Source organism: Dermochelys coriacea, chromosome 3 (genome assembly GCF_009764565.3).
Source record: "Dermochelys coriacea isolate rDerCor1 chromosome 3, rDerCor1.pri.v4, whole genome shotgun sequence".
Lineage (NCBI taxonomy): Eukaryota > Metazoa > Chordata > Testudines > Dermochelyidae > Dermochelys > Dermochelys coriacea.
Genome location: NC_050070.1, coordinates 4842763 through 4869906, shown reverse-complemented (window position 1 = coordinate 4869906; position 27144 = coordinate 4842763). Strand labels below are relative to the sequence as shown.

The 27144-nt window shown below is 52.4% G+C and overlaps 1 protein-coding gene across 1 annotated transcript in view; it reads right to left on the bottom strand.

Moving 5' to 3' along the window:
• Positions 1-25435, bottom strand: part of LOC119852598 (L-gulonolactone oxidase) — a 33966-nt gene extending 8531 nt beyond the window's left edge. The window contains exons 1-8 of the mRNA XM_043510021.1: positions 25155-25435; positions 21492-21593; positions 20481-20606; positions 17394-17488; positions 15086-15176; positions 11891-12076; positions 3325-3432; positions 2609-2685 (exon numbers count right to left, since the gene is read on the bottom strand). Of these exons, the coding sequence (XP_043365956.1) occupies positions 2609-2685; positions 3325-3432; positions 11891-12076; positions 15086-15176; positions 17394-17488; positions 20481-20606; positions 21492-21593; positions 25155-25157 (788 nt within the window). The 5' untranslated portion in view covers positions 25158-25435. The remainder of the gene's footprint in view (positions 1-2608; positions 2686-3324; positions 3433-11890; positions 12077-15085; positions 15177-17393; positions 17489-20480; positions 20607-21491; positions 21594-25154) is intronic.
• Positions 25436-27144: the final 1709 nt, after the last annotated feature.

Below are 27144 nucleotides of genomic sequence, written 5' to 3'. Positions count from 1 at the left end.
CTCTGTCCACATATCTATTCAGGGGATACCATCATAGGGCCTAATCACATCAGCCACACTATCAGAGGCTCGTTCACCTGCGCATCTACCAATGTGATATATGCCATCATGTGCCAGCAATGCCCCTCTGCCATGTACATTGGCCAAACTGGACAGTCTCTACGTAAAAGAATGAATGGACACAAATCAGACGTCAAAAATTATAACATTCAAAAACCAGTTGGAGAACACTTCAATCTCTCTGATCACTCGATCACAGATCTTAGAGTGGCTATACTTCAACAAAAAAAGCTTCAAAAACAGACTCCAACGAGAGACTGCTGAATTGGAATTAATTTGCAAACTGGATACAATTAACTTAGGCTTGAATAGAGACTGGGAATGGATGAGTCATTACACAAAGTAAAACTATTTCCCCATGGTATTTCTCCCCCCCACCCCACCCCCCACTGTTCCTCTGATATTCTTGTTAACTGCTGGAATTAGCCTACCTGCTTGTCACCATGGAAGGTTTTCCTCCTTTCCCCCCTGCTGTGGGTGATGGCTTATCTTAAGTGATCACTCTCCTTACAGTGTGTATGATAAACCCATTGTTTCATGTTCTCTGTGTGTGTGTATATAAATCTCTCCTCTGTTTTTTCCACCAAATGCATCCGATGAAGTGAGCTGTAGCTCACAAAAGCTTATGCTCTAATAAATTTGTTAGTCTCTAAGGTGCCACCGGTACTCCTTTTCTTTTCACTTCTTCTCTGAAGCCTTTGAACACTCCTCTGCCATAAGCCAGTTCCCTCCATCTCCAGTATGGACCATTTACATCTGATCTGTTTAGATCTCAAGCTCCTCGCAACAGGGATTGGAGGAAGCTGCAGCTACCTGGGGAGTCTGTGGCTGTTGCCATGTGATGTACTCTGGCTACTTGGTACTTCATGGTAACAGCAGGGATAGAACTCAGATCCTCCTGCTCCTAAAGCACAACCCCTCTTGCACATCTAAGCTGAGGGAGAATCTCCCTCAGCAGTAGAGAGTTGCTGAAACACACAGCTGAGTGGTTTTGTTTTTAACTATAGTCCCAGGGCTTTCTGCGCCTCTGGAAATGGATGCGTAGGGATGTAGCAAGGAAGTAAGGGAAGGTTCCCCCTTACTCTGACAATGGGTATCTGGAGAGTTTATTACCACCTGGTGGTGAGTTGATATCATGTTACACCTTCCATCCTAGCCAGGCCAGTCCCAACCATCCTCCCTCCCCTTAATTCATAAGAATATAACATAAGAATGGCCCTAATGGGTCAGACCAACGGTCCATCTAGGCCAGTATCCTGTCTTTCAACAGTGGCCAATGACAGATGCTTCAGAGGGAATGAACAGAACAGGGGATCATCAAGTGATCCATCCCCTGTCGCCCATTCCCAGCTTCTGGCAAACAGAGGCTAGGGACACCATCCTTGCCCATCCTGGCTAATAGCCATTGGACCTATCCTCCATGAATTTATCTAGTTCTTTTTTGAACCCTGTTATGGTCTTGGCCTTCACAACATTCTCTGGCAAGGAGTTCCACAGGTTGACTGTGTGTTGTATGAAGAAATACTTCCTTTTATTTGTTTTATACGTGCTGCCTATTCATTTCATTTGGTGATCCCTAGTTCTTGTGTAATGAGAAGTAGTAAACAACACTTCCTTATCGACTTTATCTACACCAGTCATGATTTTATAGACCTCCATCATATCCCCCTTAGTCGTTTCTTTTCCAAACTGAAAAGTCCCAGTCTTATTCATCTATCCTCATACGGAAGCTGTTCCAGACCCCTAATAATTTTTGTTGCCCTTTTCTGAACCATTTCCAATTCCAATATATCTTTTTTGAGATGGGGCGACCATCAGCATGCTGGCTTCTCATGGGGTGGGGACTGGCTCCAGCCAGTGGAGCTCCAACCTCCTGTAGCAGGGGGCACATCGTTGTAAGACGCGTCCTGATCCCATTCGCCCTCCCCATTTCCCCACCCCAATCCTGGAACAGCCCGACAGCAAAAGAGTCACATGAAGAAGTGACTGAGCAGCTGGAAAGGAGGAGGAGGAGCCAGCACCATGCCGCCAGCCAGTAAGCGTCCCGTGGGTGACCATCTGGAATCCCCTAGCTTACACAGAACATTGTTGATTCTTGGCTATTTAAAGGGGCAGTGCCACCAGTTTCTAACAATACCGAGCATGTATAGGATGCTTTAGATCTTCAAAAACTAATCCTCACAACCCTCTGTGTCCCAAACCCAGCCACTACCCTCATTGCACACATGGGGAAACTGAGGCACAGAAAGTGTATGTGTGTGCTGACTTCTGAGGTCAGCAGCAGAGCCAGGACTAAAACTCTGGTAGTTCCAGACTCCAAGTCAAGTTTCTTCCAGCCCAGATCTGGTGCCCTGACCTAATTCAGGTGGAACAGCTGGTTGCCTCTTCTCCTAGTACTGGATTTATTCTGTAGACGCAGGGAACAAACAACGAAACGTAAATCCTCAGCAGCCTGGCATGCTGCATCAGCATATCCCCAAGTGGACTCCTTAACAGCCATACCTGCAACAGGGGGCCATACCAAAATGCTACAAGAATCCATCCCTACCTGATCCAGAGCAGAAACTCCAGCAGATAGTATCCGGCGGCGTAGTCCCAAAACCAGTTGGCAGAGGACGAAGGAGGCTGAAAGTTATCACATGAAGGCTCTGATCAGAGATTTCCCCAGGCAGGAGGAGACTGGTAGCCCATGCCACCTTTGTCTCTCTCTCCAGGGACATTCACACTGATGGCAGGGAGCGTAAAACGGATACGAGGGAACGAGGTGGCAAAACGGACCTGCCCCCGCTCAAATCTGGCCTGGAGTTTAGGGTCATACTCTTGTGGAAGGCATCATGGGGTCTTGGGTACAAGAAGTGACATGAGGTTCAGTCACCCCTCTCAGCCATAGGAGGGCACCCCCAGTAGCACAGCACCCCCGATGGGAGCGGCTTGGAATGCCACTGACTCATCACCACCATTTCTTCAAGCATGTTGGGAGACTCCAACCCAAGCGTTGGCCAGGCAGGGCCCTCTTCAACCTGTCAAAGGGGAGGAGATCCCAGCCCCTGGAGAGGAGACCAGCAGAAGGCCCTGAGCCTGGCTCTCCCTGAGGCATGACTGGTGCCCTCTGGCATGGTGGTTTCCTCGACGCTGGGGTCTGGCATTGTATCTCAAATGGTGCCTGATCTGGTTTCTCATTGCTCCCAGTGCGTGTGTCCTTCCTCGCCCCACCCCGGGGCAGGGTGGAAGGTAGGCTCAGGGCTGCAGTGGGCTGGGCTGTACCTTGTTGGTATGATCCTGATAGATGAGGCTGATGTTTTCGCTGTGGGGGAACCACAGAAAGCGGAAGTATTCTGATCGCCGCAGGTGGCTGTCGAGGTTGTCGAGCACCTGCGTGGGGCAGAGAAAGAATGCAGTGAATGGGCAGGAGGTGGTGATGGAATCCGTCCCTGAAGGACGTGGGTTTCATCCCCATTGAACAGATCTGGAAGCGGTGGGATTAGGGTCACACAGGGAGTTTGGCAGAGCGGGAGTTTGAGGCCAGATCTTGGGCTGAACTCCTTTCTCTGCCCAGGCCAGGGAACAATAGGAGCACCCCAGTCCCTAAGGCCATTTGAAACGTTCCCCTGTCGCATCCAGCCCCTTCTCCACTGAAAACCCACAGCAATACCAGTCCTGCTGTCCCCAAAGGAACAGTGTGCTCCAGCTTGCCTGATTCAACTCAGGACCAGCTCCCCGAGAGCATCACAGCACTGAGATAGACTGATAGTGAAAAGAATCACGAGTTTATTATCAAAGGCTAAGAATTAAAGGGCAGTGAGTAAAGATCATGGGAACAGAAGGGTTACATGATCCTTTCCCCTCTCAAATTCTGGAGATCAGCTCTCAAGCACCAAGGAGTTTGGAGCGTGGCCTGGCAGACACTCCCAGAAGCCCATCCACTGCATGGAGCCCATCCCCTCCTGTTTGTACTCTCTTTTCCCTGATCCTCTGGCGCAACCGCAACATTAGTAAGTGCACTGCCTTGTAATTCGCTCTCACTCTGGTTTTCACTTCTGTGTTATCTAATCAGACTCACAGCATGTCTAGACAAACTGGTGGTAAAAATGCCCACACCCAAGCTGCACTAGCACCTAGATTATAAACTCTTCAAGGCAGGGATCATTCCCTGGAAACGAGGGCTCTGAGGCGGGTGGGTGATGCACGAGATCAGGAGCAGGCATGATTTAAACAATGCCACCTTCTTAATGCAGCAGCTGCATGCTCCAGCCTCAGGCTGCAAACAAATGAGCAGGCAGAGGGCTCGGGGCTGGCAGTGCTCCCAGTGCTCAGAGCCAAACTGTTACGGGAGGAGACACTTGCAAGGAGACGCTTGGCTCCAAAAATCCCAGGTCTCTTCAACGTATGCTAAAGGAGAATCTCTGGTTGTTGGTTACAGTTTGGGGTCTATGGCACACAGTTGAGCAGTTCAGATTGCATCCTGTAGAGGGCAGCGGCATATTAGCCCGTATGTTACAGGCAGCAGACAGCCAAGAGCTGCTTCACTGGCCCTGGGGAACTGCTCACTGATGGTGGGTATCTTGTCCTGGCGCTCAGAGCTCAGCACTTGGGACAGTTCAGGTGCCTGGCAGTGGGGGAAGTCAGATGCGAGGGCACTTTGTGATGGAGATAATAACTACCTTAAATAGCAGCCCTGCCCTGCCCACCAGACACACGCCCTGGGGAGCTCAGAACCTCCAAGAGGGTGCCTGTGATCAGAGTGAAGGCTAGCATGGTCTGTAGCCACCTGGCCACGGGGCTATAGGACCAGCCTATCCCTGTGCAGCCAGGATGTACCAGACCATTGTTACAAGGTTCTCTGTGCAAAGGAACTTTTAGTCCCCCTTCTGTGGGAGCTGTGTGTGGGTGCTATCCAGGGGCCTTGCGCTGTCTACACTGCGGGTCGGGTTAGTTTAGCTGCACTGCTCAGGGGGGTGGTTTTTTCACTCCCCTGACCGACATAGTTACACTGACCTAATTTCCTTGTGTAGACCAGGCCTGAGTTCTCTGGTGTCCGATCAATAAGAGAATTGAGCCCATTGGTATCAACAGGTTATTCAGGTCACACACAAAGGGTGCGTCTACACTGCATAGCAAACCGGGCTTGGAGACTGGGTGTTTCCAAGCCTGCACTTGAGCATCCAAACTACATAGTAAACTCGGGTTAACAGCTGCTGGATCCAGTCTCAGCCTTGCTAATGGGTCCTACCCTGCGCTACACGGATCTTCCAGCTCGGATCTGCACTTGGGCTGCATCCACACTGCAAAGTGACAGGCTTGGAGCAGAATCTCAGCCAGACAGGCTCTGACCCAACCCCCAGCAGGGTGCTAGGGTCTGGGTCGTGAGTATTTGCTGACCAAAGTCAGCCTGATTTGTGTGTGGACGGAAGGGGGCTTGGACTCAATCCTAAGCCAGAGCCTGGGTTTAGTGCGCAGTGTAGACACACCCAGAGAGGTTAAAGCCAGATCCTCAAGGGCATTTAGGCACCTCACTCCCATGGAAATCAACTGGAGTTAAATACATTCGAGGGTCCAGGCTCAAGTGACTCACCCAAGGTGACACAAAGAGTCTGTGGCAGAGTTGAGAACTGAAGCCAGGTATCCCAAGTCCCACTCCAGCGATTCACAGGGCCGTCCTGCCCCTCTCCAGCGGCCCTAGATGCCTGCGTGAGGAGGGCGCTCCATACATAAGAGGCAGCACGCAGGGAAGCATGACAGGGCTGGAGGGAAGCGGACGGATGGGTGATAGGCTGGGGTCACTGGCCGAGCTGGGGGAAGAGGAGTGTACCGAGATTGTGAGCTTTCTGGGCCAGTCTGTTTGTACAGCGCCTAGCACTGCAGGGGCTGCTCCACGACGGGGCCGCTCGGCACTATTGAACGGCCAACTGGAGAGGCAGGAGGCTGGACCGGGGAATGAGCCGGGGACGCCAAGACAGGGCAGGATTCTGAGGACAGTGCGACTGGCCATGACCACAGCAGCCCAGAGGCTGAGGGAGAGGGGGAGGAGAGTGGCCTGAGGGGTGGGGGGGCAGGAAGTCATGGGAGGTGTGGTGGTGAGAGGGCCGAAGCCGATGGGAGAAGGCCACGGGTGCAGCCAAGGGGGACAAACGTGAGGGGATGGTTGTTGATGGCCGGTTCAATGAGAGTGGAGCTGGAAGGGGGACGGGGCTGTGGTGACAGCTGAAGAGGGGAGCAGGCTCAGCCGCCATGTTGCAGCAGGGGGAGATAGCTGGCTGCTATCAGGGGGCTGCTGGGCTAGAGAATTCCCCCTCCCGCTCCAAATGTCGGCACCTCCAGCCCTGCCAATAACAGGAGATGCATTTCCTCCATTCCACTGCAAATCCAACCCCCACGCACCCATGAAATGCTCGGCAATCCGTGATCCCCAGTGGCCAGGGCCCTCAAATCGCATCTGACAGACAGCTGCACAGCACTGCTCATCAGCACCTACCCGCTCACTGCTACCACTTCGGACAGGTCTGCCGTCCAAGGACTGGCCAGGCCTAAAGCTACCTAGTGTCACACGGGTGGACGAGACTACTCGCTAGGTGCTGTGGGGGCCTTCACTCCTAGGGGCACATCCACAGGTGGTGCAAATGGCCATGATCCCCTCGATACCAGAAGGGCTCTGCTGACTGACACCAGCTGAGGGTCCAGGCTCAAGTGACTCACCCAAGGTGACACAAAGAGTCTGTGGAAGAGCTGAGAACTGAAGCCAGGTATCCCAAGTCCCACTCCAGCGACTCACAGGGCCGTCCTGCCCCTCTCCAGTGGCCCTAGATGCCTGCGTGAGGAGAGCGCTCCATACATAAGAGGCAGCACGCAAGGAAGCATGACGGGGCTGGAGGGAAGTGGACGGATGGGTGATAGGCTGGGGTCACACAGCTTCAGCCCCGTGTGTGTCGATGTTTGGCTCTGTGCTCTATCTCCGGGAGGGGTGGGGAGGCACCTGCCTGGCTGCCGAGCACCCCCCCCCCCCGGGAGCAGCTTGTCTTAGCAGAGTAGCGGAGCTGTGATGGAAGCCCCCTTTCGCTGCGCATTGCCAATGTACCCCACCCCGGGGGCGTAACCAACGGCCCAGAGTGTTATCAGGGTAGCCTGGGCTAAAGAGAAACCCGAGGCCAAAGTGGGAAGCGAGAAACCAGGCGGGTCCGCCCGAACCACGAATCATCTCTGAGCAGCCCCTGTGCTCCTCTCAAAACAGGCGTTATTGGTAATGGCCTCAATCATTTTGCTTAAATATTTAAAGCACCTGCTCTCTTGCTCTTCTCTTCCACCTCACTGGGTCAACCAATGGGAAAGTCGGGGCTCTGGAAATGCAGGAATTACAGGGCATGGGCAAAAATCCCACAGGGTCGATATAGGTATTAATATTGATAAGGTGATTTCCATCTTCACACACTCACTGATTAATCCTGAGAGACTGGTGTTATCCCCAATCTCACAGACAGAGAAACTGAGGCAATGGGAAGTTATGTGATCTCAGCAAGATGAAGGAGAGCATTTCTATCAAGACAGGGAGTTAGCCTGGGACTTGGGAGACCTGGATTCAATTCCTTGCTTTGCCACAGACTTTCTGAGAGCAGGCATGTCACTTAGGCCCAGATCTTCCAAGGCAGTTAGGCAGTTAAATACCGCTGGATAGCCCTGCCCTACCTCACAGGGAGGCTGTGAGCTGTTCAGATAAGAATATCTCCTTCTTGCGTAGATACTGATGCAGGCCATATCCTAGCTATTTGGGAATGGGGGCGGGGGGAAGCAAATGCAGTTTTAGGTTGCATTAACAAACATAGCGTGCAAGTCATGGGAGGTGACAGTACCACTCTACTCGGCGCTGGGTAGGCCTCAGCTGGAGAACTGTGTCCAGTTTGGGTCACCACTGTGTAGAAAGGGTGTACAGACACTGGAAAGGATCGAGAGGCGAGTGACAAAGATGATCAAAGGGGTGGAATGCAGCTGGAGGGAAAAGGCTGAAGGAACTAGGTACATTCAGTTTGGAAAAGCGGAGATTAAGAGGCGACATCAACATTTTACAGCAACATTTTTCCCTTTATCAACCAAACTTGAAATCTCAAAAAAAAGATATGAACTTAGTTTGCCAGGATCCATTTTCCATAAAGCCATGTTGAATGGCATTAATTACATTACCCTCCTTTAATTCTTTATTAATTGAGTCCCATAACAGCTACTCTATTATCTTGCCCAGGATCGATGTTATATGTAACCTATAGTTACCCAGATCATCCTGTTCACCATTCTTAAATATTGGCAGATCTTTAGCTTTCTTCCAGTCTTCTGGAACTGTCCCAGCGTTCCTGGACTTATTGAAATCAACACTCACTGTCCAGAGAAGTCCTCAGCCAGCTCTGTAACAACTCTTGCAAGTTATATAGACCCGCTGATTTAACAATCTCTAACTTCAGTAGCTGCTATATAACATCCTACAAAGATACTAGTGGAATGAAAAGAGAATCACCATATGCTATGACTAAGGCTGTGAGTTTGTCATGGAGGTCACGATTCCCCCAGCACCTGCAGCACTCCCAAGATTTAGTCAGGGGTATAGTACAAGTCATGGACAGGTCACAGGCTATGAATTTTTGTTTACTGCCAGTGACCTGTCCATGACTTTTACTAAAAATACCCATGACTAAAACGTAGCCTTAGCTATAAGAAAAGGAGTACTTGTGGCACCTTAGAGAAGGTGCCACAAGTACTCCTTTTCTTTTTTGCGAATAAAAACTAACACGGCTGCTACTCTGAAGCCTTAGCTATGACTACATCATCATTTTTCCCCAGATACAGAACAGAAATATTTACTGAACACTTCTGCCTTTTCTGTATTACTACTGATAATTATCCCATTTCCATCTATTAATAGTCTGATAGCACTGTCAGGATTCCTTTTGTTCCTAATGTATTCAAAACCTCCTTTGTATTGTCCTTAACCATCAATTTCTAATGGTGTCCCTTTGCTTCCCTGATCAATTTTCAACAGTTCCTAGCTTCTGATTTCCATTCATTACCATCAGTTTCACCTTTCTTCCATTTGTTTTATATATCATTTTTTATCACGGCTTTCACCTCTCCCCCAAACCAGGTTGATTTTTAACCACTATGGCCTCCTTCCTCAATTGTGGCTTTTGGGGGATCTAGCAAAGTTTTTTTAAACAATTCCCAATGATCATTCCCATTTTTCTGATTAAATTCACTCCTGAGATTGGCGCTCCACCTCCTTTGCCTGAGATCCGGCACTTGAGCTCTCCAGTCAGCCCCGTGGCCCTCCAGGAGAAGCGGTGTACGTGGTACCCTGGATTCGGAGACTGAGATTGTGCTGCAGTGTCTGCACTTCCTTGGTGCCGCCCACCAGAGTGCGCAGAGTTATAAGCACAGGTCTAACTATGCACATCTGCCTGGCAACTCTAATGAGCAGCTTCCACTGACCCTGAGCCACCCACGTGGCAGCTGGAAGCAGACTCTGCAGAGCAGGGTTACCCGTGACAGGCCACGAGACCCACTGCCTCTCGCCCATGTTGTGACAATGGAACTCACTCCTAACATGGCCTGTCTTCGGGAGAGACCCTGATGGTTTAAGCCCTATGGACCGGTTCCTTGGGCTGAGTGGAGAGAACCCTATAGCATTTCATGGAGCAAAAGCGGCAGGAAAACAATCCCATAACCACCCCACCCCATATAATGATCATTGCCTCTCCCAAACACATTGCCTTCCTTGCAATTCTGCCCCAGTTGGGCCCTGCAGATTTCAGAACTAACTGGGGGCTGGGCCCTGTGCAGGGCAGGTGCCGAGTGCCAGGTGCACACGCCCAAGGCAGAAAGGGCTGCACACAACGGGAGAGCAGGAGAACCAGATCCTGACTTGACTAGAAAGCTGTTGCACAACCCCCAGGTCACTGCTGCCTGGAATTGCTCATTAGCACCACGAGGAACGTGCTTAAACCCCCGTCATGTCAGACACTCCCATTCGCCCGCTGGTCCCTGCTCATTTATTACCCTGCCCTCCTGTGAGTAAGGTGGAGGGCCTGGCACGAGGGCTGCACCTAGCGCTTAACCGTGTTCACACGCACCGCCTGAACTTGTGATGGAAAAAGATCAGCCTCAGAAGGGACATAGCCAGGTCACGTAGGCCCACATTTAATAATACTTGGCTCTTACATAGCGCTGTTCATCAGCAGATCTCCTTGCAAAGGAGCCTGGCAAAGAAGAGCAGCGTCATTCTACCCATTTTACAGATGGGAAAACTGAGGCACAGGGAGGGGAAATGACTTGCCCTAAGCCACCAAGCAAGCCAGTGGCAGAGAGTCGGGAATAGAGCCCAGGTCTCCTGAGGGCCTGTTTTGTGCCCCACCCACCAAGCCATTTGCAGCACCCAAGATGTTTCCATGACATCTTTAAAAGAATGAATTCCATGAGAATGCTTCAGACATCTGAGCCTTGCCCTGCAGCCTTGAAGGCTGCTGCATTTGGCTAGTCCATGGACACCAAGACATGAAACTGACCAGAAACAAAGCCTGAAACTGACTCAATCCACTCTCACTCTCCAGGTTGGGATAAATGCAAAAAGCAAACAAACACCATCAGCGGGAAACTGATTTTTTAAATATTTTCAGTTGTAAAAACTAGCTGGCATTGTTGGTAAACATTATAAATGTTTGGGGACAGATTTACCACCCGGCTCTGACAGCACAAAGCAGCTGCAGACCCAGTGTGGCTGGCTGGTTGAACTGGATTTATGGTGCATCCTTCAGCTAAAAAGGAACCAAACAAATCAAGAAAGCAAACGTCGCTTGTCCTGTCGCAGCCTGTGACTCACCTGAAAATAGCCAGCGTCCTCCCAGGCTGCATTGCAGGTCCCCTCTCCTCAGAGTCCCTAATAGAGAGCCCAGCTACCCTTGTCTCCAGGGTTAAAGCAAATTAAGGCCCCTGGGTTCCCCTTTCTCCATGGGACACAAACAGTCTGAACGCCCATTTCCTGAGTGTTAAAGTAAAATTAACTCAGAGGCTCCCCTCACCATGCAGCCTGTACTCCCACCGTGATCACCCTCTGCCCCCATCACTCTCAGCAAACAGTTGCCCCTGCCTTCACTTCCTCCTCTGATAGGCCCTACCTGCCTCTCTGGGAGGCTGACAGACACACTCCAGCTGACTGCACCCCACCCATGAGCTTTGCCTACCAATCCAGAGTCCTACAGCCCTGGACTTCCTGCCCCAGCCTCCTCCGGGGCTATCTCAGCACCCCAGAGGGGTAGCAGGGCCAGTCACAGGCTACTATGCTGTCCTAGAGCAGTGCAAAGCAGCCAGAGCAAATGGGTGGGTCCAGCCCATCACTTTAATCTTGTCAATGTCCCTCTTAAGAAATAAACCTATTCATCCCTGTGATACTAAGGCAGCCAACTTGCCTCAGTCTTCCCTCTCCTGCAAACACTGGCTGCTGCAGACCCGGCTGACTTTGCCTTACCCCCAGGCACCTGCTTGAGAAATTAAAATTCCATTTCCAAAGAAACTAGACTCCCCATCAGTCACTGAATTGTCGGCGTGAAAGTCTCCATTTTTAAAGATCAATCTGTTCCCATGCTGGGTTGCACCATAAATGCATGTGGGGGGTTTCGTGTAAGTGTGCGATATTCCTTAACTGACTGCAGTCGCTCCCCGTCCAGCCTGGGCCAGAACAGCTTGCCTTGCCATGCACGGCATTTCACCTACCACGGAGGCCACTTACGAGAGGGGCCTATCATTTTGTCCTCCCGCTTCTACTGTGGACATTACGCTTCTACTGTGGACATTACGGTACCTCCTGGAGGGTGGAGGGGAAGGTGGTCTCCTGCAGGTAGAACTCCGGGACGCACTGGAAGGTGATGGTCAGGACCACGCCCAGGCAACCGAGATGCAGCCGGGCGGCCTGGAAGATTTCAGCGTCGACGGACTCAGAGCACTCCAGGATCTCCCCCGAAGCCGTTAGCAGTGTTAGCGCTACCACCTGTCAGGGGGAGACAATGACGTGTCATTCCCAGCCATAGAGGCTGAGCAAGGCTTGCCCCGTGGGGAATGGCTGGCAGGGCTTTGGAGCCACCCCCGGTCTTTGCTTTAGCCGCCACGCTTACCCTACCCTCGGCAGCCGTCACGCAGCTGGCGTGCTGCTCAAGCATCTCTTTGAGTTCCCTTATACTCCCCCCTCTGTCTACACCCATCAGCTGTCTCTTGTCTCATAATGTGATTGGAAGCTCTCTGGGGCAGGGATATTCCCTTTGATCAGTGCTTGCACAGTGCCTGGCGCTGATGGAGAGGGGAGGAGGTTCATGACTGAGGCTTCTGGGTCCAAATCCTCAAATCTCATCACTGCAGTCAATGGGAGTTGGAAGCCCCTTGAGGACCTGTGGCCTAGGCATGGCTGCAGTATGACTAGTTAGTACTTGCTGCCTCTCTGGTGGTAATTACACACATAGGGATCACTCCAGCCAGGGGGACGATGGATAGCTCAGGGTGCTAATGTAGGACTTGAGATACCGGGGTTTGATTCCCCTGCTCTGCCACAGACTCCCTCCATGACCTTGGGCAAATCACTTAAACCTGGATCCTTAAAGGTGCTCAGGTGCTTGACTCGCATCAAAATCAACGGAAGTCAGGGGGGTAGCCTATAAAATGCATTAGGCTCAGAAAAAAGTAGAAATGAGGCTTTGGGCCTAATATAACAAGGTTCCAGTTGTCTAATGACCTTTCAAAAGCTGGGCCTTGGCCTTTCCGTGCCTCTGTTACCCCATCTGTCCCCTGGGTACCATAGCACTGCTCTACCTTGCGGGGGCCTTGTGAGATTGAACAGCTGCTGGGTCTGGCAATGCAGCCAGGGAACTCCCTAGCACACGTGGCCTATTGACGGGCAGGCACTGGTGGCGTGGAAGGCTCTATAATAACTCCTGTTAACACTGCCCGATGCTTTAGGACAGGAAGTGAAGCAGGTTATTGTATCCAGCTGAGCCTGCAGGGGGATTTTAACTGCATCATTTGGAATCTGACTAGGGCAGAGGTGGGCATACTACGGCCTGCGGGCCATATCCGGCCTGCAGGACAGTCCTGCCTGGCCCCTGAGTGCCCAGCCGGGGAGGCTCACCCCCGGCCCCTCCCCTGCTGTCCCTCCTCACCTGCAGCTTCAGCTCGCCATGCTGCCAGTGCGGGAAGAGGGCTGCATTGCAGGGGCAGGGGAGAGCAGGCAGGGAGGCTCCCCTGTGGCCACAGGGGAGCAGATGGGTGGTGCGGGTGGCGGGAGCACAGCGAACGTGGGCGGAGGATTCAGGAGGACCAGGCAGCCGTGCAGCCGGCCAGAGAGAAGCGGTGCTTTGAAGGGGAAACCGCTGCTTCTCTCCGGCTGCGCGGCTGCCCCTGCTCCTCCCGAGTCCTCCGCCCGTGTTCACAGGGCCGCATTCTGAAAGGGGCTTTAGAGGGGTGGTTGGATAGGGGGTGGGGTCCCGAGGGGCCTGTCAGGGGTCAGGGGTGTGGACTGGGGTCGGAGCAGTCCGGGAGCAGGGGTAGTTGGATGGGGGTGGGGTCCCGGGGGAGGGGCCGGTTAGTAGCAGGGGGTCCCAGGAGGGGGCGGTCAGGGGACAAGGAGTAGGTGGGGTTGGATGGGTTGGGGGTTCTAAGGGGGGCAGTCGGGGTGGAAGTGGGAGGGGGCGGATAGGGTTAGGGTTTGGGGAGGCACAGCCTTCCCTACCCAGGCCTCCGTACAGTTTTGGAACCCTGATCAGGCCAAAAAGTTTGCCCACCCCTGGACTAGGGCCTCACCATCCTGTGAGGAAAAGCCCTGGGATCCTCCATGACCACAGACAGTCAAGACCTTGGATTTTATAACCCCTCCATGAGTCAGCACCTCCAACAGCCCTCTGCCCCCTGCCACCGCATTGCCAGAATGTACTAGCTCAGAGAGAGCAATGCCATTTGGAACATCAGCACCTCGGTTTTCCCTCCTCCAGACACCAGCCCTGCTCAGCTTGTGGGAAATGATAAGATCACTGGCCTGATGACATAAAACTAATAATCCGTAGCTCTTCCAGAAGGAGATCTCAAAGCACTTGATAAAGGGAGAGTCAGCATCATTATCCCCAGTTTTTTACTGGTTGGGAAACTGAGGCACGGGTAGGGGACATGACTTGCCCAAGGCCAGCCAGCAGACCAGTGGCAGAACTGGGATTTGAACCCTGGTCTCGCAGTCCAGCGCTCTACCCACTAGGCAATACTGCCTCCACTCCTGGTGTCATGAGCAGAAAGGACAATCCACGCTCTTTGCATGCTTCATTCCACAGGGGGCCCTAGACCCAGCAGTGCCAGCTGCTGCTCTGAGGACAGGGGGGCTAGGAGGGGAATTCACCGTCCAGCAATGGGCCTGCAGGACACTGTGGCCCAGTGAAGTGCTGTCTAGGCCTTGTGGGTGAATTTCCCCCTGACGGAATAAGGGACCTTTCTCCAGCAGATGGTGCTGCCAAGTTGGTTTTGGACCTGCATTTCCAAATTAAAAAACATAAGCACCATGTCCGTCCTCTTTCCTTCTGCTGTTTATGTCCACGCTCTGTCACCTGCCTGCTTGCAGGAAAACAGGGAAAATCTGCCATCTGCTGGGAGCCGTGAGCAGAGACCCCCTTTGCGGGCAGCACCCTGGCAGCTCAGCCTCAGGGAGTTTCTTCCCTCGGAGGCTGGGGGTTGGGCTGATGAACTGGACCCTGAGCTGTGAATTCTGAGATGGTTTACCGTGGGGGATAAACAGCATCCTGTGTCTGATTTGAAAGGGGCCAGGCAAACTGTTCCCGGCCTAGTTATGGGTTCAAGGCCCTGCCCTGCCTGATTCAGTGCCGGCGCTTGACTCGGGGTCTGTCACAGACCAGGTGAGCGTGTCCTACTCCCCGCGAGTCTCCTCTTTCCAAAGGGCTCGTTTTCAACCAAACCTATTCTGAAACATCTCACCCAACAGAATTCTGGTTCCCCAGCCAGCCCCCGTTACCTGGGTGGGCAGGATGCCGTGTTTGATGCCCGTGTTGTGTGTCCCCGTTCCAATAACCCCAGCGGCCGCCACTTCCGAAACGGCTCCTAGGCTGCACGCAGACAAAGAAACGTCATCGGCAGTTAGTTCTGGTTGTTGTTCCCGGACGCGTCTCTCGAGATGATATTGATTAATGTGACACCCAGAACGAGGGCCGTTAATTGCCAGCTGTCCCAGATCAGGATGTGCCAAGCCAATGTTATGCACCCGCTGCTTTGTATCAAACCGTGCTGAGATCACAGGCTCGCGGGTAGGGGGTCCAGACATGGGCCTGACTCTCCGATTCAAGACAATCCCTTTGATGCTGTCCCAGGGCCTTAGGCTGATCTCAAAGAATGTCACCCGTTCCCCAAATCCATGGCATGGACCCAGTGCCAGGCATGTGGGACTTGTGCATGGGACAGATCGAGCCCTGACTGCTTCTGGGCACTGAGGGGGCCTGTTCACATGACACCAGTTGAAATGGGACCCACGCCCCTGGGCCACTGAGTGCCCTGCCAGCATCCGAGATCCCCTGCTACTGGGGTAACCTGCAGGTCAGCTCCGCTAACGGGGAGCTGCCTGCCTGGCTGAGCCCAGCTGGAACGCAGCGTGCTGGGACAGCGCAGGGGGTAACGGACCCGCAGCCCCAGCGCACCGACCGCCTGGCCACTGGCTGTTTCCGGGCACAATGCAGGAAATCCAGGCAATGGGGAGACCTTAGCCTGGGATGTAATTCTGAGCGAGGAACGTGGTTGGAATTGGTTTGCAATGGATCACTAAAGCCTCTCGCGTTTATTTTCCCACGTACTATGGGGAAACACTGGGTGAAAATTCAGCCACAGCACAAATCTCTAATGCTAGAAGTAGGACCTCGATAGGTCACCTAGTCCAGTCCCCTGCTCTCAAGACAAGACTAAGTAATAACTAGACTATTCCTGGTATGCCTCAGGAACTACATCGTTACAGAGTGTACAGTCTTTGGGACAGGGACTGTCACTCACGACACGTCTCTGCAGCGCTTCTACAACGGTGGCCTGATCTCGCTTGGGGCTCGTACAAGAGAAATAAACAATAAACTTGTGACTCTTTTGCTCTTCCAAGCCCAAGCAAGTACAGGCTGTGAATACGTCAGGCTGCATGACCGAAACAGAAACGCGCACCCCAGACGTGCGCCCAACACAATGAACGGTGACCACACAAAACGGATCGTTTACTTCTGCAATTACCCTCTTCGTTCACGCCCCTGAGGCATGTCTTTTTGAAATCCTATCCAAGGCCTGGCTAGCATCCTGTTCAATCAGTCCCCAGGAGCCCGGAATTAGTCCAGTATAAACTCCGATTGACCGAGGAATCAATTGATTCAGTTACTCAGTGATTAAAGAGTATGCGCTCCCCTAGTGTCAGTGAAATTCACACATCAGGCATGACCCACATGGCCTCCCCATTTTAAATCTACAGACCTTTCTAACAGTGACTGTTTTTAAAAGGCTTTGAGGAGGGGTTCACTAAACTTCTACTTCAAGTCCATAACTTCTGGTTGAGCTATAGCTCATCTTTTAGAAATAGACTTCCGCTCATGAGTTAAAGACTTCCGCTATAGTCCCTGCCCTAGGTAAGTTGTTCCAGTGGTTATTTACCATCACTCTTAAAATCTTGCACCTATTTCTAGTATGAATTTGTCTGGTTTCAACTTCCAGCCATCAGCTCATGTTAGGCCTTCATCTCCTAGACTGAAGAGCATCTATCGGGAATCTCTTCCCCATGTCCTGCATTCCCAGCAGGGAAATCTATTGCCTGTTTAGAGCCAAGTAAGATAAATCATTGATCTTGGGGATGCTGTTGATCAATACAGTGTATAAGTAAATCTTGTCTATACAGGGAAGTTTACTGATATAATTACCATGTGGACTCTTATTCCAGAATAAGAGAGCCTTTTTTCAGTTTAGCTTATCCCGGTAACTTTCCCTGTGTAGACAAGCTCTAGATCCTAGCTTGGGACAATGAAGGAGTCCAAAGATCAGAAAAGCATTAAGACAGGTTTCAGAGTAGCAGCCGTGTTAATCTGTATCCGCAAAAAGAAAAGGAGGACTTGTGGCACCTTAAAGACTAACAAATTTATTTGAGCATAAGCTTTCGTGAGCTACAGCTCACTTCATCTGATGAAGTGAGCTGTAGCTCACGAAAGTTTATGTTCAAATAAATTTGTTAGTCTCTAAGGTGCAACAAGTACTCCTAAAAGCATTAAGGTTGTCCTGAATAACACCGAAACAGCAAACAGCTCACTTACTTGGCCAGGGCCAACCCGTACTTGCTCAGCTCGACGTTTAGATCAGACAGGAGGATTCCCGCTTCCACCATCACTTGCCTCTTCTCTTCATCCACCTGCAAGAGATAAGCTCTGAGGACTTGTATTCATGGCCTAGAGAGAAGACCCCTGCTGCTTGTCACCACCTCTGGGTACAGTTCACACTGAGACTCAACCCCCTTGCTGGGTGGCTGTATAGAACCGGAAGGCGAAAGCCAAACCGAGGTGGTTGGTTGGGTTCTGTTTGGTGAGAGGAATGTGAGGTGATACATAGAGTTCCACGCCTGGGCTGCGAGTCAGAACCTGGCCCAGCTGGGCAGCGATTGCAAATTGGCTCCTTGGTGGCCTATGAGTGGATGGGTCTCATTCCAGGTCCTAGAGGATAAGTGTCCCCAGCAGAAATCCCACCAGCACAGCTGGCCCCAGCTAGCCTCCTTGAGAGTCTCATATGTGCCACGGAGTGTGGACCCACCTTCCCGTGTCTACAGAGAGGTCCTTGCTGTTGAAACCCACTGTGTCTGGGGAGGGATGAGTGTGTGTGGGGGTGTGTGGAGGGAAGCTTGCCCTAACGTTCTGCCAGCTCCATGAACAGAGGGTACTCCAGTCTTGGAACCACTTCATAGGACAAGAACCCACCTGAGCTTTAGGCAAAGACTTGAGCCAAACTCTCAAGATGACCAGAAGTTGAGATAAGGTTTCTTGTCTCCCCCAATTGTTGTATTCTCAGGTGACCCTGCATTTCTGCTTCCAGCCAGAGGCTCCAGAGAAAAAGCAGCTCTCCTGATATTTCCAGAAATAGGAATTCAAGACCTTATACCCCATCGTCACCTCCCAAAGCAGGACATTGCCTGGAGGGAATGACTCCCCATGTTCTTCACTTTATCTCTCAACAAGACAAGCTCTTGGCCAAGGTCACAAATGGACCAAGAGACAAGCAGGACACCTTCCCTTTCCTGAAGATGCTGCTGGTTGAAGGTGAACATGGATAACGTGCTTACTCAGCAGTCACCAGTGTGACTATGCAATGAGTTCCGGCTCCTCGTAGAGCATCTCCACTGGGATTATGGTGGTTTGACCCCAGCCTCTGAGCTACACATCCTGAAGCTTCCCAAGTAAAACACCCCAGGGGATGAATCCAAGGGATTTAGCATGGACCAATATCCAAAGGGGAGATGGTGCAGAGAGTTGTGTTGCTGGAGCCAATGCTATTCCAGCCCAGATCTTCCTCCCTTAGCTCTGCCAATGCACTTCAGCCCTGACCAGCAACCCCCTTGCTATGCCAACCCACATTTTCATTCCCTAGCTTTGCCAATGCACCTCGGCACTGACGGGCAACCCTCCTGCAGCTCCAGTCCTTTCCCTTTCTCCAACCTTGCTCAGAATCGGACCACTTTGCAGTACAGAGGAAAATCCACCCACCTGGGACTAGCCTGACCCACCCAAACCATTCCAGCTTGTGCTCTACAGGACTCAAAGCTTCTGCCCCCACCCGGTGCACTGACCCCCTTGTGCCCCCCAACCCCTTGCTCTGCTTGGGGACACCATCTATTCTGGCTCATGCCCATGCCTTGTCAGCCCTGCTGTCACTGCTCAGCCAGGCTAACAGAGATGCTTCCACCCCTGTTGTTCCACAGCCCATTCATTAACATTGCAAGCTATTTATTTCAGTCCCTAAGAGCAAAAGCCGTCAAGGAACAGGCCTTGCCTGTAATTAAAAGCCGCTGCTGATTATCAGTAATGACTGAGCTCTGGTGATTTATTAGCTTGGAATTAGCAGTGTTCACTGTGGGGCCACCCACCTCCAGTTGTCACAATCTGTCAGTGCCAGGCCCCAGACAGGTTCAACCTGCCCCCTGCCCTGCCATAGAGAAGAGCTGGAGGGAAGGGGAGTAGAAATCAATGTGCAGCGGCAGTCAAAAAAGCGAACAGAATGTCGGGAATCATTAGGAAAGGGATAGATAGTAAAACAGAAAATATCATATTGCCTCTATATAAACCCATGGTATGCCCACATCTTGAATACTGTGTGCAGAGGTGGTCGCCCCATCTCAAAAAAGATATATTGGAATTGGACAAGGTACAGAAAAGGGCAACAAAAATGTCGAGGTGTATGGAACGGCTTCCATCTGAGAAGCGATTAATAAGACTGGGACTTGTCAGCTTGGCAAAGAGACGATTAAAGGGGGATATGACAGAGGTCTATAAAATCATGACTTGTGTAAAGAAAGTAAATAAGGAAGTGTTATTTACTCCTTCTCATAGCACTAGAACTAGGGGTCATCAAATGAAATTAATAAGCAGCAGGTTTAAAACAAACCAAAGGAGACATTTCTTCACACAACGCACAGTCAACCTGTGGAACTCCTTGCCAGATGATGTTGTGAAGACCAAGACTATAACAGGATTCAAAAAAGAACTAAATAAGTTCATGGAGGATAGGTCCATCAATGGCTATTACCCAGAATGGGCAGGGATGCTGTCCCTAGCTTCTGTTTGCTAGAAGCTGGGAATGGGTGACGGGATGGATCACTTTATTACCTGTTCTGTTCATTCCCTCTGGGCACCTGGCATTGGCCACTGTCAGAAGACTGGATACTGGGCTAGATGGACCATTGGTCTGACCCAGTATGGCAGTTCTTATGTTGATTGTGAAGGGCATCTGAGAGCAAAGCACAGATTAAAGCAACCCTACTTTATTACTATATACAGCTGGTCACAATGTTTTGAATTTAGAGTTTAAAATGAGGCACAATTTTGAGGATACTTTTGCTAATTTCCTCCTGCACCCTTGTTTTTTTGACCAGCTGGAGAGTTGCCTGAAAGTTCTTTATTTTGGGACATTTTAAAATTTGAGGTTTTTTTCCCCAAAATTCCAAATGGGATAAAATGTTAATTTTTGAGGGGTGATTTCCCCCTTCTCCTTTTTTGATCAGCTCTCACTGTTATTGTTACTACTATGACGCACAATAATTACTGACTTGCATTTGCAGGAATGGTACACCAATGTGTCCCCAACCTGTAACACCCTGGGGAGATCCCACAGCCTGGCAAAGCAGGGACCTACAGTACCTTGAGGATCTTGTTCATCTTCCCCATTTGAACCATGAAGTCATCCGTGCAGGCGATGTCTGAAGGGGAATGTCCACCCCCGACCACCTTCACCCTCTTACTCCGCTGCCTGGCTAAATCCAAAATCTGCAAAGACATCACACTGTGAGGGCTGGCTGCTCTTCAAAGGCACTCTGAGCCCTGAGTGCACGGAGAACCAGTTGCCCACGGGACTCGAACCCAGGACGCTTGTGTACAAGAGTAGCAGTGAGTCCATTTGAGCTGGATGGCAGTAGAACACAGCAAGCGCTTGTGGTAACACTGCTGTCCTCCCTAGGCCTCCAGCCACTAGAGGGAGCAAAGCTTTACCACAGCACAAGGGAATAAACAGGGCAAAGTTGCTAACGCATATAAACCCAGTAAAATAAAATCTAGCCAGTCATCCTCAAAGGGGCAGTAACTGGTGTATTTACCCTGACCACCCCAGGGGTGAAATCCACCACATGCAGATGGCCAGCCTGAGGTTTCGGCACCACTTAAATGGACTAAAGTGGTGCCTAGACCTCATGTTGAGTCCCCCAGGATTTCACCCTGAGTCTAAAAAGGCCGTTTTGCTTTGGAGTACAGATTCTCCTCCCCCTCCTCCTCCTATCGTTAGTTCCGATCAGAGAGAGGAACGGTTCTAAGAAGCTGCAGGCGGATTCTCCATCACTGACAATGTTTCCATCAAGACTGGATGTTTTTCTAAAAGCTCTGCTCTGGGAATTATCGTGGGGAAGGTCTCTGGCCTTTGCTATATGGGAAGCCAGACTAGATGATCACTGTGATCTCTTCTGGCCTTGGAATCTCTAAGGGTATCTGTCAGAGAAGATGTTCATGCTCTGTACTTTGGAGGCTTCGGTGGTTATTTTGCATTCCTGGTGAGGGCTGGGTTGGTACTCAGATGGAAGGGAGGAAACCTCAGCCCTGAGCTACCAATTCTGCCTTGGCTTTTTATTCCAACGGACCATACGATTGAAACTTCCTTCTTACCTCTTTGATCTCCTCCACCGATGTTGGCTGGAAGTACAGTTCTGGAGAGGATCCGTAGGTCCTGGCCCAGTTTTGGAACTTGACCCCTCCCTGGCCGTGAACCTAGGACAAAAACATATCAAATCTGACAAAGGGAATGATTTTTTCCACACAACATGTGATTAAACTGTGAAACTCCCTGCCACAGGAAGTTATTGAGGTAAAGAACTGAACAACATTGCAAAAGGATCCATTGAATGTGGATATGGATATCAGGCATATCCAGAATGATCATAATTAACGACAACAGAATTCTGGAAGGGATATTCATTATTGGACCTCACGCTTCAGGGCTTATGCCAGTCTCTAATTATGAGAAACCAGGATGTGACCTGTATGGGGGCAGATTATCCCATAAGCACATACTGTGGGGTTTCTTACTCCTTCCTCTGAAGTCTCGGCTACTGGCCACTGTCAGAGAGAGGACACTGGGCTAGGTGGACCTTGGGTCTGATGCAGTCTGGCTGTTCCTATGTTCCCTTGACAGCACCAATCAATGGTCAAAACCAGAGGAGAGGGGACAATGGGATCAGGATACCCAGATATCCAGCATGCCTTTGCAGGTCAGATCCGGAGCGACGAACAGCCCCTGGTAATCACCCTCTGAGGGCTGTGCAGAAGCCAGGCCATGTGCAGGGCACGGATGGCCTCCACCTAACGCCTAGAACCCAGCGCTGCCGATGGGGACTAGCACTGGGCTTTGGACAGGAGAGTGAACCACCATCTCCTCGCCAAGTTGGCCACTCCAGCGGGTGGAGATCACTCAGCTATCTCGGCTGAACAGCTTCCGGGGAACTTCAGGGACTGTCAATCCAGCGCCTCTCGCCAGCCCTGTGTCCAAACAGGGTCAAAGGGAGGGACTTCAACACACCCAGCAGCAGCAGCACCATGGGGTCCTGTGGATGGGGTCCCATGTCTAACACGGCTGTGGGAGCAGGGAAAACTCCAGAGAAATGCTGGCAAACGCTCCCCATGCTCAGCCCCCACCCTGCTCCCCTCCTACCCCAAACACTCCCCTGCTCCCTATGTAGAGCATCCACCCCACTCCCCTCCTATCCCGGACACCCTGACTGCTCCCTGCTCCCTGTGCAGAGCCCCCACCCTCTCCCCTCTTACGCCAAACACTCCCCTGCTCCCTACACAGAGCCCCCACCCTGCTCCCCTCCTACCTGACAGCCCCCTGATCCTGGGAGGGGCTAGCTGCCCAAGTCCATGACTAGGGGCTCGGACAGGATCAGACTTGGACCACAGGTGTGGAGCTGTCTCCTCGGGCTTCGGAGAATGGTCACTTTCACGCCCGAAACACGTTACAAAGCGGGAACCAACACAAAGGTGCAGGAAGCTGCAGTTACAGCTCCTGGGTGCCCAGAAGCAGTGGAGCTGACCACAGCTCGCTCAGCCACAGGACCGCCAGATCTTCCCTCCCACCCCCACTGCTCCGCAGCAGGCAATCCCTGGCTGCCCCTTTGTAAACGGCTCTCTAACTGCAGCCGCAACCCTCTGTGTGGCCACCCAGCTCCCTGGGGGTGCATCCACACTGTATGTAAACCTGGGGCTGCCCGATCCGGGCTTGTGGACTTGGCATTTCCATGCCTGCACTTGAGTGTCCAGGCTGCATTGTGAGCCCGGGTTTCCAGTCGCTGGAGCCAGGTCTCACAGCTGTGTTAGCGCGTCCCTCTGCGCTACGCCAACCTTCTGACTCGGGCCTGTGTCCACACTGCACAACGACAGGGCGTGGACCCAAGTCACAGCAGGGCTCAGCTCTGAGCCATGCCCCAGCCAGGACCTAGCAGCCACATCCTGGGTGCTCGCTGACCCGAGTTAGCCTGATGTGTGTGTGTGTGAACAGAAAGGGGCTTGGGCTCAACGCTGAGCCAGCGCCTGGGCATAGCCTGGGAGGCTTGGCCACGCAGAGTCGTTAACGCCAGCGAGATTGCTGCTCCTGCTGGAGAAATGGGCCATCCATAGGGAAATCCCTCTGCAAATAGGCACCATGAAAAGCTAGCGTGGCTCAGGCCAGCCGGATCTGGAATCGCAACTCTTGGATTTGCAAGGCATGGTCATCTCCCTCTCCCCTGCCCCTCTCCTACACATCCCCACTGCTTAGAACTCAGGGGGATCCTTTTCCCTCCCTATGGGAACCTGCGACTGCCTCAACACCAGCTCGGAGGAGACCCTCCACTCCCAATCGCCAAGTTACAAAGTCGTCCCTATCCCAGCATTACAAGGGAGGAAAGCCAGGGTCTGTCTTCACTGCAGGTGGGCGGAGCCTCCCAGCCCAGGTAGACAGACTCTTGCTAGCAATCACAGTGTGGACCTTGCGGCTCAAGCCCACCCAACACTACAGGCTTGAGAGCCCCGGCTCTGACCTCCCAGCTATTACTTGTGCTCTGCCTTGTGGCCGTGTAGCCGGGCTGGGCAGCTCGCTCCCAACTGCAGCGTAGACACCAGCTTTGGCACACGCAGCAGACCTGGATTAGAGCCCCAAGCTGCTTCCTCACTTCTCTTTTAGCTCCTCTCCCCAGATCCTCTCCTGGACCCTGCCCTACCCCCCGCCCCCGCCCCCCCCCGTTGGTGCAAGAGTAGCAGTGCTGCATTAACTCCCCATCTGCTGCACTCCTGACACACTCCCACACCCCCTTTGCTATTGCACGGGTAGTTTAGCATTGTGTTTGCACTCGGGGGACCCAGTTTGTCTGGAAGGGGCTGTACAAATAAGGCCCTTTGTCATTGCATTGTCTGTTCTCTGCCTGGGGGTCCTAGCAAGCAGCCAGTTAGCTATCTCCTATCCCAAACTCCTGCCCTGGAGACAGATTCCTTTGGTGGGGGTAGGGGGGTTCCTCCAGGGCCAGGGGCTTGGGGAGTGGCTCGCAGTGCATGGGCCTTGCTTGCATTGCTACTACCTATGCTGAGCACAGAGGCCCCACCGCTTGTCCCCCTCCTCCCTGCCCCCTTTCTCAGCACTAAATCCACTGACCAAACCCAGCCCCCAACAGCCTCTGGGTTACAGCTGCAGGGCTAGGCCAAATCAGTTCTGGTGGGGCATTTTGCAAAAGTTTTCATTGCTTTCAAATTTCCCATGACGTTTTTTTCCTATGAAAAACCTAAAAACTGAACCAAAAAGTCGGTGTTTGGTTAAACAATAATGTTCCGTTTTCAAAACATGCGCTTGCTCCAGCTAATCAGTCAGAACAAAATAATTCTGAGTATCGGGGGTCGCTGTGTTAGTCTGTATCCACAAAAACGAGGAGTCTGGTGTCACCTTAATACTACAGATTTAATTGGGCATAAGCTTTCGTGGGTAGGCTTTTCTTGGGGGTTTCTACCCACAAAAGCTTATGCCCAAAATAATGCTGCTTTCTCAAGCCCCAAACCTGACCGTTGGGTACCAAAAGCGAAGCAGTTTCGGGTGTGGGGCCTGTTTGCTTCATCAACAAGCAGGTTGTTGGTCAAAGAGGCATTTTTCATCCAACCCCCCCCAAGTTACAATTTTAAAATTCTCCCCCACATGTGCTCTGCACCCCGGGTGCCCCTTGATTATCCCTGAGCCGTACCAGGGGGTTTCACCCTCACCCCTGCTCCCCGAGAGGCCAAAAGCAGTTTCCTCCAGGGGCAGATCCTTACCATCGCGCTGGTTTTGCTGAGGTCCGGTCTCTGACCAAAGCAGGGTCCTGGGCTGTGGCTCCTGGTGAAGGGGGGCTGTGGGATGCAGGGGGCTGTGCCCAGATGGGGCAGAAGAAGATGAGTGTGGGGCGTAGGGAGACCGTTCTCCTGACATGCAAGAGCAGCGGAGAGCAGCTGCTGAGTCAGGCTGGCTGGGTGCAGAACCTGTTTGGGGAAGTGTCTGGCCAGCAAAGCACCTCCCTCCTCCAGGCTAAGAAGGGCTAATGAGTAACCGCACTCGCCTTGTCTCTGCAACCTGCCCCCTGCCCTCCTCTGAGCAAGCCAGGCCCCAGGACACAGGGGGAACCATGGCAGATCTGATCTCTCAGACCCTGTGCCCCCATGGGCCAGCTGGGATCAAAGAGGGTGGACCAGCCACGCACGGGGCCTACACCGGTGGCCTGGTGCTAGGTCCAGATCTGGCAGGAAGCAGATTGGCACCGGGCTCACGCCTCCTGCTCCCTCCAGGAGCCACCTAGAAAAGATACAGGACAAAAACAAGTGCATCTTCCTGCACTGGCAGCTTGGGCCCAGCCCCTTGCATGGCTCAGTCGGGATGCGTCTGGGGTGGAGGGCACTGGGCCGGTTTAAAGCTGGGCGGGCCTCTTTCGGGCTGGTCTGTCCCCCGTCTGTTACAGACACAAAACCAGGCGTGCTTTTGTCCAGCATTGGACAGGGGCCACCCTTTCGAAGAGCGTGCCATACATGAGGTACCAGTGTGTCCGGTGTTCGGGGAACGTGGGAGGGGCCATCTTGCCCTCCGTGGCGGCTTTGGCAGAAGGACAGTCCAATGGTTCGAGTCTGAGGCTGCGTCTCCACCACAAGCACTCTGCGTGACCCTTGGCACGTCACTTAGAGTGTGTCCACACAGCAGCCGTGAGGTGTCGCTCCCAGCCCTGGTGGACACACACCTGCTAGCTTTGCTTGAACGAGCAACTACAAATAACGGCATGGCCGCGGCAGCAGGGGGTAGCTGCTGGCGTTAAATCCCACCTGCCCCCTGGGCACCGGGCAGCCACGGTGCAGTTTTCAGGGGCTAGCTCAAGCAGAGCTGGCACATGCGGCACTGGGAATCACACCTCCCAGCTTCTGTGTAGACGTACCTACCGCATCCAATGTTTAACGGGGTGCAGGTGGGAGCCTGGTAGGGTTTTAAAAGTGCCTAGGCTCCAGATTCTCCATGGTAATTAGGTGTGTAACCAAGTCGGCTGCTTACTGTCTCCACAGTGCCTCCTCATGGCCAGGGGTGCCACCGCAGCACCCCACCCTTGTTTCCTCCTTCACAGGGCTCCTCAAACAGGCTCCACACAATCCATGGGAAAATTTGGGGCCCAAATTATTCCGTCCTCAGGTACACGCTGGCCCTCCAGTTCAGTGACTCTCTCCCCTTAGTTGGGGGTTCCCAGCCCTCTTGGCCAGAGCTGGGTCCCAGGTCAGCGTCTCTGCAGGAGCCAGTCTTTGCTGCATCTTCACGCCAGACACAGTGTCTCAGGCGTCTGTTCCTGAGCATTCCCCAGGTTACAACCCGGCCTCCCCCCACACTACTTCTCCCCATCACCCGCCCCCTGGCAGCTCCCTGCTCCCTTGTGCAGAGAGATAGGAAGTCGCTGCCTGCTCTCAGCTGGGGCTCATCTGGTCCTCAGGGCTGGCTTAGCCTCAGACTCTCCAGCCCATGGGCAACCACCCTGTTACAAAGTACCTAACTCCCATTGTAACCAATGGGAGTTAGGCACCTAACTATAGTTGAGGATCTGGGTGCCTAACTGCTATTGGTTGGAAAAATCCCACAAGAAATCTGCATCTTTAGGTGCGTAAACACCTTAACAAACCTGGCCCTGGGGCTCCCTGTGTGAACCGGGTGTGGTGAGAATAAGTCCATCTGGAGGATGATAACAACTGTCCCTAGTTCCCAGGAGACCTGCACTAATAACAGTGACTACCCCAGTGCCAG